Source organism: Crinia signifera, chromosome 4 (assembly GCF_055691185.1).
Source record: "Crinia signifera chromosome 4, ASM5569118v1, whole genome shotgun sequence".
Classification (NCBI taxonomy): Eukaryota; Metazoa; Chordata; class Amphibia; order Anura; family Myobatrachidae; genus Crinia; species Crinia signifera.
Genome location: NC_139220.1, coordinates 322,939,225 through 322,957,141, shown reverse-complemented (window position 1 = coordinate 322,957,141; position 17,917 = coordinate 322,939,225). Strand labels below are relative to the sequence as shown.

Genomic DNA, 17,917 nt, shown 5'->3' with positions numbered 1-17,917 from the left:
ACAGAGAGAGGGCACACAGGGGCTGTGTAATACAGAGAGAGGACACACAGGGATGTGTAATACAGAGAGAGGGCACACAGGGGCTGTGTAATACAGAGAGGGCACACAGGGGCTGTGTAATACAGAGAGAGGGCACACAGGGACTGTGTAATACAGAGAGAGGACACACAGGGCTGTGTAATACAGAGAGAGGGAACACAGAGGCTGTGTAATACAGAGAGAGGGCACACAGGGGCTGTGTAATACAGAGACAGGGCACACAGGGGCTGTGTAATACAGAGAGAGGGCACACAGGGCTGTGTAATACAGAGAGAGTGCACACAGGGGCTGTGTAATACAGAGAGATTACACACAGGGGCTGTGTAATACAGAGAGAGGGCACACAGGGGCTGTGTAATACAGAGAGAGGGCACACAGAGGCTGTGTAATACAGAGAGAGGGCACACAGGGCTGTGTAATACAGAGAGAGGACACACAGGGGCTGTGTAATACAGAGAGAGGACACACAGGGCTGTGTAATACAGAGAGAGGGCACACAGGGGCTGTGTAATACAGAGAGAGGACACACAGGGCTGTGTAATACAGAGAGAGGGCACACAGGGGCTGTGTAATACAGAGAGAGGGCACACAGGGGCTGTGTAATACAGAGAGAGGGCACACAGGGGCTGTGTAATACAGAGAGAGGGCACACAGGGGCTGTGAAATACAGAGAGAGTGCACACAGGGGCTTTGTAATACAGAGAGATTACACACAGGGGCTGTGTAATACAGAGAGAGGGCACACAGGGCTGTGTAATACAGAGAGAGGGCCCACAGGGGCTGTGTAATACAGAGAGAGGGCACACAGGGCTGTGTAATACAGAGAGAGGGCACACAGGGGCTGTGTAATACAGAGAGAGGGCACACAGGGCTGTGTAATACAGAGAGAGGGCACACAGGGCTGTGTAATACAGAAAGAGGGCACACAGGGGCTGTGTAATACAGAGAGAGGGCACACAGAGGCTGTGTAATACAGAGAGAGGGCACACAGGGCTGTGTAATACAGAGAGAGGGCACACAGGGGCTGTGTAATACAGAGAGAGGGCACACAGGGCTGTGTAATACAGAGAGAGGGCACACAGGGGCTGTGTAATACAGAGAGAGGGCACACAGGGGCTGTGTAATACAGAGAGAGGGCACACAGGGCTATGTAATACAGAGAGAGGGCACACAGGGGCTGTGTAATACAGAGAGAGGGCACACAGGGCTGTGTAATACAGAGAGAGGGCACACAGCGGCTGCGTAATACAGAGAGAGGGCACACAGGGGCTGCGTAATACAGAGAGAGGGCACACAGGGATGCGTAATACAGAGAGAGGGCACACAGGGATGTGTAATACAGAGAGAGAGCACACAGGGATGTGTAATACAGAGAGAGAGCACACAGGGGCTGTGTAATACAGAGAGAGGGCACACAGGGGCTGCGTAATACAGAGAGAGGGCACACAGGGATGTGTAATACAGAGAGAGGGCACACAGGGGCTGTGTAATACAGAGAGAGGGCACACAGGGCTGTGTAATACAGAGAGAGGGCAGGCAGGGGCTGTGTAATACAGAGAGAGGACACACAGGGGCTGTGTAATACAGAGAGAGGGCACACAGGGCTGTGTAATACAGAGAGAGGGCACACAGGGGCTGTGTAATACAGAGAGAGGACACACAGGGGCTGTGTAATACAGAGAGAGGGCAGGCAGGGGCTTTGTAATACAGAGAGAGGACACACAGGGGCTGTGTAATACAGAGAGAGGGCACACAGGGGCTGTGTAATACAGAGAGAGGGCACACAGTGGCTGTGTAATACAGAGAGAGGACACACAGGGGCTGTGTAATACAGAGAGAGGGCAGGCAGGGGCTGTGTAATACAGAGAGAGGACACACAGGGGCTGTGTAATACAGAGAGAGGGCACACAGGGGCTGTGTAATACAGAGAGAGGGCAGGCAGGGATGTGTAATAATAGAGAGAGGGCACACAGGGCTTTGTAATACAGAGAGAGGACACAGGGGCTGTGTAATACAGAGAGAGGACACACAGGGGCTGTGTAATACAGAGAGAGGGCACACAGGGGCTGTGTAATACAGAGAGAGGGCAGGCAGGGATGTGTAATAATAGAGAGAGGGCACACAGGGCTTTGTAATACAGAGAGAGGACACAGGGGCTGTGTAATACAGAGAGAGGACACACAGGGGCTGTGTAATACAAAGAGAGGGCACACAGGGGCTGTGTAATACAGAGAGAGGGCACGCAGGGGCTGTGTAATACAGAGAGAGGGAACACAGGGCTGTGTAATACAGAGAGAGGGCACACGGGGGCTGTGTAATACAGGGAGAGGGCACACAGGGGCTGTGTAATACAGAGAGAGGGCACGCAGGGACTGTGTAATACAGAGAGAGGGCAGGCAGGGCTGTGTAATACAGAGAGAGGGCACACAGGGCCTGTGCAATACAGAGAGAGGGCACACAGGGGCTGTGTAATACAGAGAGAGGACACACAGGGGCTGTGTAATACAGAGAGAGGGCACACGGGCTGTGTAATACAGAGAGAGGGCACACATTGCTGTGTAATACAGAGAGAGGACACACAGGGCTGTGTAATACAGAGAGAGGACACACAGGGCTGTGTAATACAGAGAGAGGGCACACAGGGGCTGTGTAATACAGAGAGAGGACACACAGGGATGTGTAATACAGAGAGAGGGCACACAGGGGCTGTGTAATACAGAGAGGGCACACAGGGGCTGTGTAATACAGAGAGAGGGCACACAGGGACTGTGTAATACAGAGAGAGGACACACAGGGCTGTGTAATACAGAGAGAGGGAACACAGAGGCTGTGTAATACAGAGAGAGGGCACACAGGGGCTGTGTAATACAGAGACAGGGCACACAGGGGCTTTGTAATACAGAGAGAGGACACACAGGGGCTGTGTAATACAGAGAGAGGGCACACAGGGGCTGTGTAATACAGAGAGAGGGCACACAGTGGCTGTGTAATACAGAGAGAGGACACACAGGGGCTGTGTAATACAGAGAGAGGGCAGGCAGGGGCTGTGTAATACAGAGAGAGGACACACAGGGGCTGTGTAATACAGAGAGAGGGCACACAGGGGCTGTGTAATACAGAGAGAGGGCAGGCAGGGATGTGTAATAATAGAGAGAGGGCACACAGGGCTTTGTAATACAGAGAGAGGACACAGGGGCTGTGTAATACAGAGAGAGGACACACAGGGGCTGTGTAATACAGAGAGAGGGCACACAGGGGCTGTGTAATACAGAGAGAGGGCAGGCAGGGATGTGTAATAATAGAGAGAGGGCACACAGGGCTTTGTAATAAAGAGAGAGGACACAGGGGCTGTGTAATACAGAGAGAGGACACACAGGGGCTGTGTAATACAAAGAGAGGGCACACAGGGGCTGTGTAATACAGAGAGAGGGCACGCAGGGGCTGTGTAATACAGAGAGAGGGCACACAGGGCTGTGTAATACAGAGAGAGGGCACACGGGGGCTGTGTAATACAGGGAGAGGGCACACAGGGGCTGTGTAATACAGAGAGAGGGCACGCAGGGACTGTGTAATACAGAGAGAGGGCAGGCAGGGCTGTGTAATACAGAGAGAGGGCACACAGGGCCTGTGCAATACAGAGAGAGGGCACACAGGGGCTGTGTAATACAGAGAGAGGACACACAGGGGCTGTGTAATACAGAGAGAGGGCACACGGGCTGTGTAATACAGAGAGAGGGCACACATTGCTGTGTAATACAGAGAGAGGACACACAGGGCTGTGTAATACAGAGAGAGGACACACAGGGGCTGTGTAATACAGAGACAGGGCACACAGGGGCTGTGTAATACAGAGAGAGGACACACAGGGCTGTGTAATACAGAGAGAGGGCACACAGGGACTGTGTAATACAGAGACAGGGCACACAGGGGCTGTGTAATACAGAGAGAGGGCACACAGAGGCTGTGTAATACAGAGAGAGGGCACACAGGGCTGTGTAATACAGAGAGAGGACACACAGGGGCTGTGTAATACAGAGAGAGGACACACAGGGCTGTGTAATACAGAGAGAGGGCACACAGGGGCTGTGTAATACAGAGAGAGGACACACAGGGCTGTGTAATACAGAGAGAGGGCACACAGGGGCTGTGTAATACAGAGAGAGGGCACACAGGGGCTGTGTAATACAGAGAGAGGGCACACAGGGGCTGTGAAATACAGAGAGAGTGCACACAGGGGCTTTGTAATACAGAGAGATTACACACAGGGGCTGTGTAATACAGAGAGAGGGCACACAGGGCTGTGTAATACAGATAGAGGGCCCACAGGGGCTGTGTAATACAGAGAGAGGGCACACAGGGCTGTGTAATACAGAGAGAGGGCACACAGGGGCTGTGTAATACAGAGAGAGGGCACACAGGGCTGTGTAATACAGAGAGAGGGCACACAGGGCTGTGTAATACAGATAGAGGGCACACAGGGGCTGTGTAATACAGAGAGAGGGCACACAGAGGCTGTGTAATACAGAGAGAGGGCACACAGGGCTGTGTAATACAGAGAGAGGGCACACAGGGGCTGTGTAATACAGAGAGAGGGCACACAGGGCTGTGTAATACAGAGAGAGGGCACACAGGGGCTGTGTAATACAGAGAGAGGGCACACAGGGCTGTGTAATACAGAGAGAGGGCACACAGGGGCTGTGTAATACAGAGAGAGGGCACACAGGGGCTGTGTAATACAGAGAGAGGGCACACAGGGGCTGTGTAATACAGAGAGAGGGCACACAGGGCTGTGTAATACAGAGAGAGGACACACAGGGCTGTGTAATAAAGAGACAGGGCACACAGGGGCTGTGTAATACAGAGAGAGGGCACACAGGGGCTGTGTAATACAGAGAGAGGACACACAGGGGCTGTGTAATACAGAGAGAGGGCACACAGGGCTGTGTAATACAGAGAGAGGGCATGCAGGGGCTGTGTAATACAGAGAGAGGACACACAGGGCTGTGTAATACAGAGAGAGGGCAGGCAGGGACTGTGTAATACAGAGAGAGGGCACACAGGGCTGTGTAATACAGAGAGAGGGCACACAGGGGCTGTGTAATACAGAGAGAGGGCACACATTGCTGTGTAATACAGAGAGAGGGCACGCAGGGGCTGTGTAATACAGAGAGAGGGCAGGCAGGGGCTGTGTAATACAGAGAGAGGGCAGGCAGGGATGTGTAATACAGAGAGAGGGCAGGCAGGGATGTGTAATACAGAGAGAGGGCACACAGGGCTTTGTAATACAGAGAGGGCACACAGGGGCTGTGTAATACAGAGAGAGGGCAGGCAGGGATGTGTAATACAGAGAGAGGGCACGCAGGGCTTTGTAATACAGAGAGAGGGCACACAGGGGCTGTGTAATACAGAGAGAGGGCACACAGGGGCTGTGTAATACAGAGAGAGGACACGCAGGGCTGTGTAATACAGAGAGAGGACACACAGGGGCTGTGTAATACAGAGAGAGGACACACAGGGGCTGTGTAATACAGAGAGAGGACACACAGGGGCTGTGTAATACAGAGAGAGGGAACACAGGGGCTGCGTAATACAGAGAGAGGGCACGCAGGGGCTGTGTAATACAGAGAGAGGGCAGGCAGGGGCTGTGTAATACAGAGAGAGGGCACACAGGGCTGTGTAATACAGAGAGAGGGCACACAGGGCCTGTGCAATACAGAGAGAGGGCACACAGGGGCTGTGTAATACAGAGAGAGGGCACACAGGGGCTGTGTAATACAGAGAGAGGGCACACAGGGGCTGTGTAATACAGAGAGAGGGCACACAGGGGCTGTGTAATACAGAGAGAGGACACGCAGGGCTGTGTAATACAGAGAGAGGGCACACAGGGGCTGTGTAATACAGAGAGAGGGCACACAGGGGCTGTGTAATACAGAGAGAGGGCACACAGGGCTATGTAATACAGAGAGAGGGCACACAGGGGCTGTGTAATACAGAGAGAGGACACACAGGGCTGTGTAATACAGAGAGAGGGCACACAGCGGCTGCGTAATACAGAGAGAGGGCACACAGGGGCTGCGTAATACAGAGAGAGGGCACACAGGGATGTGTAATACAGAGAGAGAGCACACAGGGATGTGTAATACAGAGAGAGAGCACACAGGGGCTGTGTAATACAGAGAGAGGGCACACAGGGGCTGCGTAATACAGAGAGAGGGCACACAGGGATGTGTAATACAGAGAGAGGGCACACAGGGGCTGTGTAATACAGAGAGAGGGCACACAGGGCTGTGTAATACAGAGAGAGGGCAGGCAGGGGCTGTGTAATACAGAGAGAGGACACACAGGGGCTGTGTAATACAGAGAGAGGGCACACAGGGGCTGTGTAATACAGAGAGAGGGCAGGCAGGGATGTGTAATACAGAGAGAGGGCACACAGGGGCTGTGTAATACAGAGAGAGGGCACACAGGGGCTGTGTAATACAGAGAGAGGGCACACAGGGCTGTGTAATACAGAGAGAGGACACACAGGGCTGTGTAATACAGAGGGAGGGAACACAGGGGCTGCGTAATACAGAGAGAGGGCACACAGGGGCTGTGTAATACAGAGAGAGGGCACACAGGGCTGTGTAATACAGAGAGAGGGCACACAGGGCTGTGTAATACAGAGAGAGGGCACACAGGGCTGTGTAATACAGAGAGAGGGCACACAGGGGCTGTGTAATACAGAGAGAGGACACACAGGGGCTGTGTAATAAAGAGAGAGGGCAGGCAGGGGCTTTGTAATACAGAGAGAGGACACACAGGGGCTGTGTAATACAGAGAGAGGGCACACAGGGGCTGTGTAATACAGAGAGAGGGCACACAGGGGCTGTGTAATACAGAGAGAGGACACACAGGGGCTGTGTAATACAGAGAGAGGGCAGGCAGGGGCTGTGTAATACAGAGAGAGGACACACAGGGGCTATGTAATACAGAGAGAGGGCACACAGGGGCTGTGTAATACAGAGAGAGGGCAGGCAGGGATGTGTAATAATAGAGAGAGGGCACACAGGGCTTTGTAATACAGAGAGAGGACACAGGGGCTGTGTAATACAGAGAGAGGACACACAGGGGCTGTGTAATACAGAGAGAGGGCACGCAGGGGCTGTGTAATACAAAGAGAGGGCACACAGGGCTGTGTAATACAGAGAGAGGGCACACGGGGGCTGTGTAATACAGGGAGAGGGCACACAGGGGCTGTGTAATACAGAGAGAGGGCACGCAGGGACTGTGTAATACAGAGAGAGGGCAGGCAGGGCTGTGTAATACAGAGAGAGGGCACACAGGGCCTGTGCAATACAGAGAGAGGGCACACAGGGGCTGTGTAATACAGAGAGAGGACACACAGGGGCTGTGTAATACAGAGAGAGGGCACACGGGCTGTGTAATACAGAGAGAGGGCACACATTGCTGTGTAATACAGAGAGAGGGCACACAGGGCTGTGTAATACAGAGAGAGGACACACAGGGGCTGTGTAATACAGAGACAGGGCACACAGGGGCTGTGTAATACAGAGAGAGGACACACAGGGCTGTGTAATACAGAGAGAGGGCACACAGGGACTGTGTAATACAGAGACAGGGCACACAGGGGCTGTGTAATACAGAGAGAGGACACACAGGGCTGTGTAATACAGAGAGAGGGCAGGCAGGGACTGTGTAATACAGACAGAGGGCACACAGGGCTGTGTAATACAGAGAGAGGGCACACAGGGGCTGTGTAATACAGAGAGAGGGCACACATTGCTGTGTAATACAGAGAGAGGGCACACAGGGGCTGTGTAATACAGAGAGAGGGCAGGCAGGGGCTGTGTAATACAGAGAGAGGGCAGGCAGGGATGTGTAATACAGAGAGAGGGCCGGCAGGGATGTGTAATACAGAGAGAGGGCACACAGGGCTTTGTAATACAGAGAGAGGGCACACAGGGGCTGTGTAATACAGAGAGAGGGCACACATTGCTGTGTAATACAGAGAGAGGGCACACAGGGGCTGTGTAATACAGAGAGAGGGCAGGCAGGGGCTGTGTAATACAGAGAGAGGGCACACAGGGCTGTGTAATACAGAGAGAGGGCACACAGGGCCTGTGCAATACAGAGAGAGGGCACACAGGGGCTGTGTAATACAGAGAGAGGGCACACAGGGGCTGTGTAATACAGAGAGAGGGCACACAGGGGCTGTGTAATACAGAGAGAGGGCACACAGGGCTATGTAATACAGAGAGAGGGCACACAGGGGCTGTGTAATACAGAGAGAGGACACACAGGGCTGTGTAATACAGAGAGAGGGCACACAGCGGCTGTGTAATACAGAGAGAGGGCACACAGGGGCTGCGTAATACAGAGAGAGGGCACACAGGGATGTGTAATACAGAGAGAGAGCACACAGGGATGTGTAATACAGAGAGAGAGCACACAGGGGCTGTGTAATACAGAGAGAGGGCACACAGGGGCTGCGTAATACAGAGAGAGGGCACACAGGGATGTGTAATACAGAGAGAGGGCACACAGGGGCTGTGTAATACAGAGAGAGGGCACACAGGGCTGTGTAATACAGAGAGAGGGCAGGCAGGGGCTGTGTAATACAGAGAGAGGACACACAGGGGCTGTGTAATACAGAGAGAGGGCACACAGGGGCTGTGTAATACAGAGAGAGGGCAGGCAGGGATGTGTAATACAGAGAGAGGGCACACAGGGGCTGTGTAATACAGAGAGAGGGCACACAGGGCTGTGTAATACAGAGAGAGGACACACAGGGCTGTGTAATACAGAGGGAGGGAACACAGGGGCTGCGTAATACAGAGAGAGGGCACACAGGGGCTGTGTAATACAGAGAGAGGGCACACAGGGCTGTGTAATACAGAGAGAGGGCACACAGGGCTGTGTAATACAGAGAGAGGGCACGCAGGGGCTGTGTAATACAGAGAGAGGACACACAGGGGCTGTGTAATACAGAGAGAGGGCAGGCAGGGGCTGTGTAATACAGAGAGAGGACACGCAGGGGCTGTGTAATACAGAGAGAGGGCACACAGGGGCTGTGTAATACAGAGAGAGGGCACACAGGGGCTGTGTAATACAGAGAGAGGACACACAGGGGCTGTGTAATACAGAGAGAGGGCAGGCAGGGATGTGTAATACAGAGAGAGGGCACACAGGGCTTTGTAATACAGAGAGAGGACACAGGGGCTGTGTACTACAGAGAGAGGACACGCAGGGGCTGTGTAATACAGAGAGAGGGCACGCAGGGGCTGTGTAATACAGAGAGAGGGCACGCAGGGGCTGTGTAATACAGAGAGAGGGCACACAGGGCTGTGTAATACAGAGAGAGGACACACAGGGCTGTGTAATACAGAGAGAGGACACACAGGGCTGTGTAATACAGAGAGAGGGCACACAGGGGCTGTGTAATACAGAGAGAGGGCACACAGAGCTGTGTAATACAGAGAGAGGGCACACAGGGGCTGTGTAATACAGAGAGAGGACACGCAGGGCTGTGTAATACAGAGAGAGGGCACACAGGGGCTGTGTAATACAGAGACAGGGCACACAGGGCTGTGTAATACAGAGACAGGGCACACAGGGCTGTGTAATACAGAGACAGGGCACACAGGGCTGTGTAATACAGAGAGAGGGCACACAGGGGCTGTGTAATACAGAGAGAGGACACGCAGGGACTGTGTAATACAGAGAGAGGACACGCAGGGCTGTGTAATACAGAGAGAGGGCACACAGGGGCTGTGTAATACAGAGACAGGGCACACAGGGGCTGTGTAATACAGAGAGAGGACACACAGGGGCTGTGTAATACAGAGAGGGCACACAGGGCTGTGTAATACAGAGAGAGGGCACGCAGGGCTGTGTAATACAGAGAGAGGGCACGCAGGGGCTGTGTAATACAGAGAGAGGGCACACAGGGGCTGTGTAATACAGAGAGAGGGCACACAGGGGCTGTGTAATACAGAGAGAGGGCACACAGGGGCTGTGTAATACAGAGAGAGGGCACACAGGGACTGTGTAATACAGAGAGAGGACACAGGGGCTGTGTAATACAGAGAGAGGGCACACAGGGCTGTGTAATACAGAGACAGGGCACACATGGGCTGTGTAATACAGAGACAGGGCACACATGGGCTGTGTAATACAGAGAGAGGGCAGGCAGGGGCTGTGTAATACAGAGACAGGGCACACAGGGGCTGTGTAATACAGAGAGAGGGCACACAGGGCTGTGTAATACAGAGAGAGGGCACACAGGGCTGTGTAATACAGAGAGAGGGCACACATGGCTGTGTAATACAGAGTGAGGGCACGCAGGGCTGTGTAATACAGAGAGAGGGCACACAGGGCTGTGTAATACAGAGAGAGGGCACACAGGGCTGTGTAATACAGAGAGAGGGCACACAGGGCTGTGTAATACAGAGAGAGGGCACACATGGGCTGTGTCATACAGAGAGAGGGCACACGGGCAGTGTAATACAGAGAGAGGGCACACGGGCAGTGTAATACAGAGAGAGGGCACACAGGGCTGTGTAATACAGAGAGAGGGCACGCAGGGCTGTGTAATACAGAGAGAGATATGGGAGAACCTGTATGTTACTTTATATCTGCCTCTCTCTACTCCACTTGTGGGAATCTGACACATTGAGAAGAGAGAAAAAACCTGCTTCGCTGGAGATTCCCATGGAAATCGCCCGGTGATGTGGGTGCCAGGCGATGTCAGCTGCCCGCCCACTTCCTTTATCACCAGCCAATCCGCTCCTAGCTGTCCCTTTTCAAACCCAGCCTGTTACTTAACAGTCAGGAGCTGATTGGCCGGTGCTACAGGGGCAGATTTATGAAGCTCGGTGAAGTGATAATGTGGCTGGTGCTTTATCACTGGCCAATCAGCTCCAAACTGTGAAGTTACGGGCTGAGTTTGAAAAATGACAGGTAGGAGTTGATTGGCCGGTGATTAAGTACCAGGCACTTTATCACTTCACCGAGCTTAATAAATATACCCCACACTACCAGGCACTTTATCACTTCTCCCTTATCACTGCTTCATACATCTACCCTGTGTTACTATGACTACATACCCCAATGCTCTTTATGGCGATAAATCCCACTTCCCCTCTGTATCTGTGCGTCTCCTCCAGATGAGAGGCCGGATGAGAAGTGGATCGTGTTTGACGGACCAGTGGACACGCTGTGGATTGAAAGCATGAATTCGGTGATGGACGATAACAAAGTCCTAACTCTCATCAACGGGGAGAGGATCGCCATGCCTGAGCAGGTGAGCTAGCAATCAACTGACTGCTCTAACGAAAGACTCTAGAACGGGCATGTCTGAGTGCGTGAGACTTGTGTGAATGCTGCGGGAGAACCGGTGCTTGGTCACTGGTATGGGGCCTGCGTCACGGGTCTGTCGCTGTCTCCGCAGGTGTCGCTGCTGTTTGAGGTTGCCGATCTGGCAGTAGCCTCCCCGGCCACCGTATCTCGCTGCGGAATGGTGTACACCGACCACACCAGCCTGGGCTGGAAGCCCTATGTGCAGTCATGGCTGGAGAAGCGGCCCAAGGTAAGACTAGGCAGCAATGGAGCGGGCTGAGATAGGACTGTGCGCTCGGCGGCACGTTCCGTACACAAGGGAAGGAGATTATAGCGCCATCAGCCAGTAAGTGTTTCCCCCTCTGTGCAGGCAGAGACAGAGACTCTCCAGCGCATGTTCGATAAGTACGTCGGGCGGATTCTCGAGTACAAACACCAGAACTGCAAGGACCTGGTCACACAAGAGGACACCAGTGGGGTGATCTCGCTGTGCAAACTGTACGACTCGCTGGCTACACTGGAGAACGGGGTGAGTATAGGTCTCTGCCTGTGCTGTACTTCCATGTTCCCGTCCTCCCGTCACTCATCCTGTGTCCTGTCACAGGTGAATCCGGCGGACGCAGACAACTACAGCCGCATGGTGGAGCTCTGGTTCCTCTTCTGCCTGATCTGGTCGGTCTGCGCTTCTGTGGACGAAGACGGGAGGAGGAAGATTGACAACTACATGAGGGAGCTGAAGGAAGCTTCCCCAGCAAGGTGATGAGTCTTAGACCCTTCTTCTGGTTGACTTGCAGCTTTGCCAATCCACCAAACACTGCCTGCATGGCCGTCAGCCCTGCCCAGCTCCCCCCCCCCCCCCCAAATCTCTCACTTTCTCATTCTGTCACCCTATTACATTTGACCCTAAGATTGCAGCTATACCGAGCACCAGAAGCAGCGGGTACAAGTGCCAGTTAGCCTGGCAGTGGTAGCTCCTACTTTCCTGCAACTCCAGCACAGTTGGCACTTGTAAATGCTGGTGGCTGAGTAATGAGCCTTAACCAGCCTACTGACAGGCCTAAGAAAGCCAGGAGATGCAGGTCAGGGGTGGCAGAGTAATCCCATCCGTTCATAGCTGTCCTTTGTGTATATTGTTTTACATTGGCAACAGTAGTCTACCAGAGGGCCCATGACTAGGCGAGATCATGCCAGTGATTCACAATGACTATTTATCTGAAAGGCCACTGTCGCTAATGTATTTGTCTCCCATCAGGACACCGTGTATGAATACTTTGTGGATCCTAAATCGAAGAATTGGCTCAACTTTGAGGAGAAGCTTCCAAAGGCTTGGCGAATTCCTCCCAAGTACGTACTAGGGTGTAAACACCTGCAATTATCACCCATGGCACTGCCCATCTCCCAGCATATCATTACTATTGTCTTCTCCTGGTATCTACTGCAGCCTGTGATCGTACTATTGTGTCTTCTCCCAGTGCCCCGTTCTATAAGATCATGGTGCCAACAGTAGACACTGTGCGCTATCAGTTCATCGTCAGTGCCTTGGTTACCCATCAGACCCCAGTCCTGCTTGTGGGACCAGTGGGTACTGGGAAGACGTCCATCGCCCAAAGCGTTCTGCAGTCCCTTGATGCCAACAAGTGGGCCTTGCTGACCGTCAACATGTCTGCCCAGGTAACCGCATTGCGGTGTCTGAAGGAATTATCCAGCCTGAGACGTGTAGCAACAGTGTCTAACGCCATCTTCTCCGACCTACCTAGACCAGCTCCAGCAATGTGCAGAATATTATTGAGAGTCGTGTGGAGAAGAGAACCAAGGGCGTCTATGTTCCTGCCGGGGGCAAGCAGCTGATAACCTTCATGGATGACCTCAATATGCCGGCAAAGGACACGTTTGGGGTCACAGCCCCCTCTTGAGTTACTTCGTCTCTGGATTGACTATGGCTTCTGGTATGACCGTCACAACCAGAGCATCAAATATGTGAAGGTCAGACTCAGATTGTTCTGTTGTGTTCACATAATACTGAGAACTCTCGTTTTATATACTGCTCTTACACTGTGACCTCACACCTACTACGCTAATTCCCTGTCCTGACACTGTAACCTCACACCTACTGCTCCTGATACTGTGACCTCACACCTTCTACTCTACTTCCCTGCCCTGACACTGTGACCTCACACCTACTACTCTACTTTCCTGCTCTGACACTGTGACCTCACACCTACTACGCTAATTCCCTGTCCTGACACTGTGACCTCACACCTTCTACTCTACTTCCCTGTCGTGACACTGTGACCTCACACCTTCTACTGTACTTCCCTGTCGTGACACTGTGACCTCACACCTTCTACTGTACTTCCCTGTCGTGACACTGTGACCTCACACCTTCTACTCTACTTCCCTGTCGTGACACTGTGACCTCACACCTTCTACTCTATTTCCCTATCCTGACATTGTGACCTTACACCTTCTACTCTACTTTCCTGCCCTGATACTGTGACCTCACACCTTCTACTGTACTTCCCTGTCCTGACACTGTGACCTCACACCTTCTACTCTACTTCCATGCCCTGACACCTTGACCTCACACCTTCTACTCTACTTCCCTGTCGTGACACTGTGGACCTCACACCTTCTACTCTACTTCCCTGTCGTGACACTGTGACCTCACACCTTCTACTGTACTTCCCTGTCGTGACACTGTGACCTCACACCTTCTACTCTACTTCCCTGTCGTGACACTGTGACCTCACACCTTCTACTCTATTTCCCTATCCTGACATTGTGACCTTACACCTTCTACTCTACTTTCCTGCTCTGACACTGTGACCTCACACCTACTACGCTAATTCCCTGTCCTGACACTGTGACCTCACACCTTCTACTCTACTTCCCTGTCGTGACACTGTGACCTCACACCTTCTACTCTACTTCCCTGTCGTGACACTGTGACCTCACACCTTCTACTGTACTTCCCTGTCGTGACACTGTGACCTCACACCTTCTACTCTATTTCCCTATCCTGACATTGTGACCTTACACCTTCTACTCTACTTTCCTGCCCTGATACTGTGACCTCACACCTTCTACTGTACTTCCCTGTCCTGACACTGTGACCTCACACCTTCTACTCTACTTCCCTGTCCTGACACTGTGACCTCACACATACTACTCTACTTCCCTGTCCTGACACTGTGACCTCACACCTTCTACTCTACTTCCCTGTCCTGACACTGTGACCTCACACCTTCTACTCTACTTCCCTGTCCTGACACTGTGACCTCACACCTTCTACTCTACTTCCATGCCCTGACATGTGACCTCACACCTTCTACTCTGCTTCCCTGCCCTGACACTGTGACCTCACACCTTGTACTCTACTTCCCTGTCCTGACACTGTGACCTCACACCTTCTACTCTACTTCCATGCCCTGACACCGTGACCTCACACCTTCTACTCTATTTCCCTATCCTGACATCGTGACCTCACACCTTCTACTCTACTTCCCTGTCGTGACACTGTGACCTCACACCTTCTACTGTACTTCCCTGTCATGACACTGTGACCTCACACCTTCTACTCTACTTCCCTGTCGTGACACTGTGACCTCACACCTTCTACTCTATTTCCCTGTCGTGACACTGTGACCTCACACCTTCTACTCTATTTCCCTATCCTGACATTGTGACCTTACACCTTCTACTCTACTTTCCTGCCCTGATACTGTGACCTCACACCTTCTACTCTACTTCCCTGTCCTGACACTGTGACCTCACACCTTCTACTCTACTTCCATGCCCTGACACCGTGACCTCACACCTTCTACTCTATTTCCCTATCCTGACATCGTGACCTCACACCTTCTACTCTACTTCCATGCCCTGACATCGTGACCTCACACCTTCTACTCTACTTCCCTGTCGTGACACTGTGACCTCACACCTTCTACTCTACTTCCATGCCCTGACACCGTGACCTCACACCTTCTACTCTACTTCCCTGTCGTGACACTGTGACCTCACACCTTCTACTCTACTTCCCTGTCGTGACACTGTGACCTCACACCTTCTACTCTGCTTCCCTGTCCTGACACCGTGACCACACATCTACTACTCTACTTCCCTGCCCTGACACTCTGACCTCACACCTTTTACTCTACTTCCCTGCCCTAACACTCTGACCTCACACCTTTTACTCTACTTCCCTGCCCTAACACTCTGACCTCGCACCTTCTACTCTATTTCCCTATCCTGACAGCGTGACCTGACACCTTCTACTCTACTTCCCTGTCATGACACTGTGAGCTCACACCTTCTACTGTACTTCCCTGTCGTGACACTGTGACCTCACACCTTCTACTCTATTAGTCTACTTCCCTGTGTAGGCATTGTATGAGCCTTAGACTTTAGCTTTTATTTCCTACTCTCATTTACTTATTCTGTTTTATTTACCACCCATTTAGGATCTATTTTCACTAATATATTGTCACAAATTTTCTGCATACCTCTTTGATCTTTTGATCACATTTTACCTTATCCCATCCTGTTCCCTCAGGACATGTTCATCATGGCAGCCATGGGTCCTCCTGGTGGGGGCCGCACAGCTATATCTGATCGACTCAAGAGCAGGTTTAACCTTATTAACATGACGTTTCCTTCGGTGAGTAATAACTGCGTTCTGGATCGCACTACACGCCACACATTATCTAGTGAGGGTAGAATGGGATTTGGGCCGTGTGTGGAATCAGTAAAGGTTTGGAAAGACTAATCCAGATATGGATCAGCGCCAAGGAGTTCAACCTTTAAAAAAAAAAAAAAACCTTTTCCTCTACAGATATGGGAGGACTCTTGGGCAGTAGAGAGATTTTGGGGTATAGGGCATCAATCACTGGGGGTCATTCTGGTTGGATCGCTAAGTAGCAGTATTTTGCTTAGTTAGTCTTCTAATGCGGCCCACCAGGAATGCGAATGCCCCCAGCCGATAGGTGCCCACTCACGGTCGCATGGGGACGCCCAGCGTTTTTCCTGGGCGCAATCAGCATTTTTGTGAGTATACCCAGGAAACGCAGGAAGTATGCATGTGAACGCCCCCTCCATCCGCCCTGCCCCCCTGTGCGAGCGCCATGCCTACTTTACAAGTTGGCGAAGTTGCCCGCACAGAAGCCCTGCACATGTGCGTATGAGAATATGCCCATGCTCAGTGCTAATACATCACCCATGCGAACACGCCGGGTACAGATTTAACTTGAATGAGAGCCACTATGCATTACAAATCTCTCTGTGAGTGGAATCGCAAAAGTACGTTGGCACATGCGCAGTGCGGTCGCGGCAGGTTAGTTGCCCAGTATCGTGAAAATCGGCATTGCGTACAAACAGGAATTAGGCCCCTGTGCACTGTGGATCTGATTGTTTGCACCAAAACATGGATTGCTCATGAGATCATTTGCGCCTTTCAGCTGGATTTGCTCCAGGCGGATCACATTGGCGACTCAATAAGGATTTCTTATACGCGACTGTGTTCTCTCTCCCAGGAGTCTCAGATTCATCGCATCTTCGGGACAATGATGAGTCAGAAGCTGCAGGACTTTGAGGAAGAGGTGAAGCCCGTTGGAGACGTGATCACGCAGGCCACTGTGGAACTGTACAATGCAGTAACTCAGAGGTTTCTTCCCACGCCTGCCAAGATCCACTATCTGTTCAATCTCCGTGATATCTCTAAGGTGAGGAGCCGAGAGGGAGAGGTGAAGACTACAGCATTAATGCGTATACACGGGAGATTGGATATTGCATACTGGTGAGAACGGGGGAAGTTGTGTGCAGGGGAGAGTCTAGCGACACTCGGTGTACACAAGAGAGATGGTCACTGAGTGCAGGGAAGAGAGTGGTTAATGAGTGCTGGGAAAGTGTGTGGTTAATATTCAGTACAAGATAGAGAGTCTGAGGGGACATTGATTGCAGGGAAAAGTTTTGAGGGAACATTGATTCAGAAAAGAGAGTCTGTTGGCTATTGGGTGCAGGTGGACTTTTAATTCAGGAATGAAAGTCTAGGGGCCATTAAAGAGAGGGAGCTGAGTAGACAAAGTGCAGGAAAGTTGACTTTGGTGGACATTGAGCTCAGGAAAGAGAGTCTAGTAGACATTGAGTTAAGGGAAGGGAGTCTGGTGGACAATGAGTGCAGGGAAGAGAGTCTGGTGGACAGTGAGTGCAGGGAAGAGATTCTGGTGGACAGTGTGTGCACGGAAGAGAGTCTATTGTACAATGAGTGCTCTATTGTACAGTGAGTGCAGGGAAGAGAGTTTGGTGCACATTGAGTGCAGCAAAGAGAGTCTGGTGGACAGTGAGTGCAGGGAAGAGAGCCTGGTGTACGGAAGAGAGTCTGGTGGACAGAGAGTGCAGGGAAGAGAATTTGGTGGACATTGAGTGCAGCAAAGAGAGCCTGGTGGACAGTGTGTGCATGGAAGAGAGTCTGGTTTACAGTGAGTGCACGGAAGAGAGTCTGGTGGACAGAGAGTGCAGGGAAGAGAGTCTATTGTATAATGAG

The 17,917-nt window shown here is 52.0% G+C and overlaps 1 protein-coding gene across 1 annotated transcript in view; it reads left to right on the top strand.

Moving 5' to 3' along the window:
• Positions 1–17,917, top strand: part of DNAH2 (dynein axonemal heavy chain 2) — a 133,279-nt gene that overhangs the window by 57,346 nt on the left and 58,016 nt on the right. The window contains 11 exon segments of the mRNA XM_083185671.1: positions 11,208–11,344; positions 11,492–11,629; positions 11,750–11,908; positions 11,984–12,110; positions 12,113–12,135; positions 12,632–12,723; positions 12,852–13,050; positions 13,137–13,271; positions 13,273–13,362; positions 15,932–16,036; positions 16,908–17,096. Of these exon segments, the coding sequence (XP_083041797.1) occupies positions 11,208–11,344; positions 11,492–11,629; positions 11,750–11,908; positions 11,984–12,110; positions 12,113–12,135; positions 12,632–12,723; positions 12,852–13,050; positions 13,137–13,271; positions 13,273–13,362; positions 15,932–16,036; positions 16,908–17,096 (1,394 nt within the window).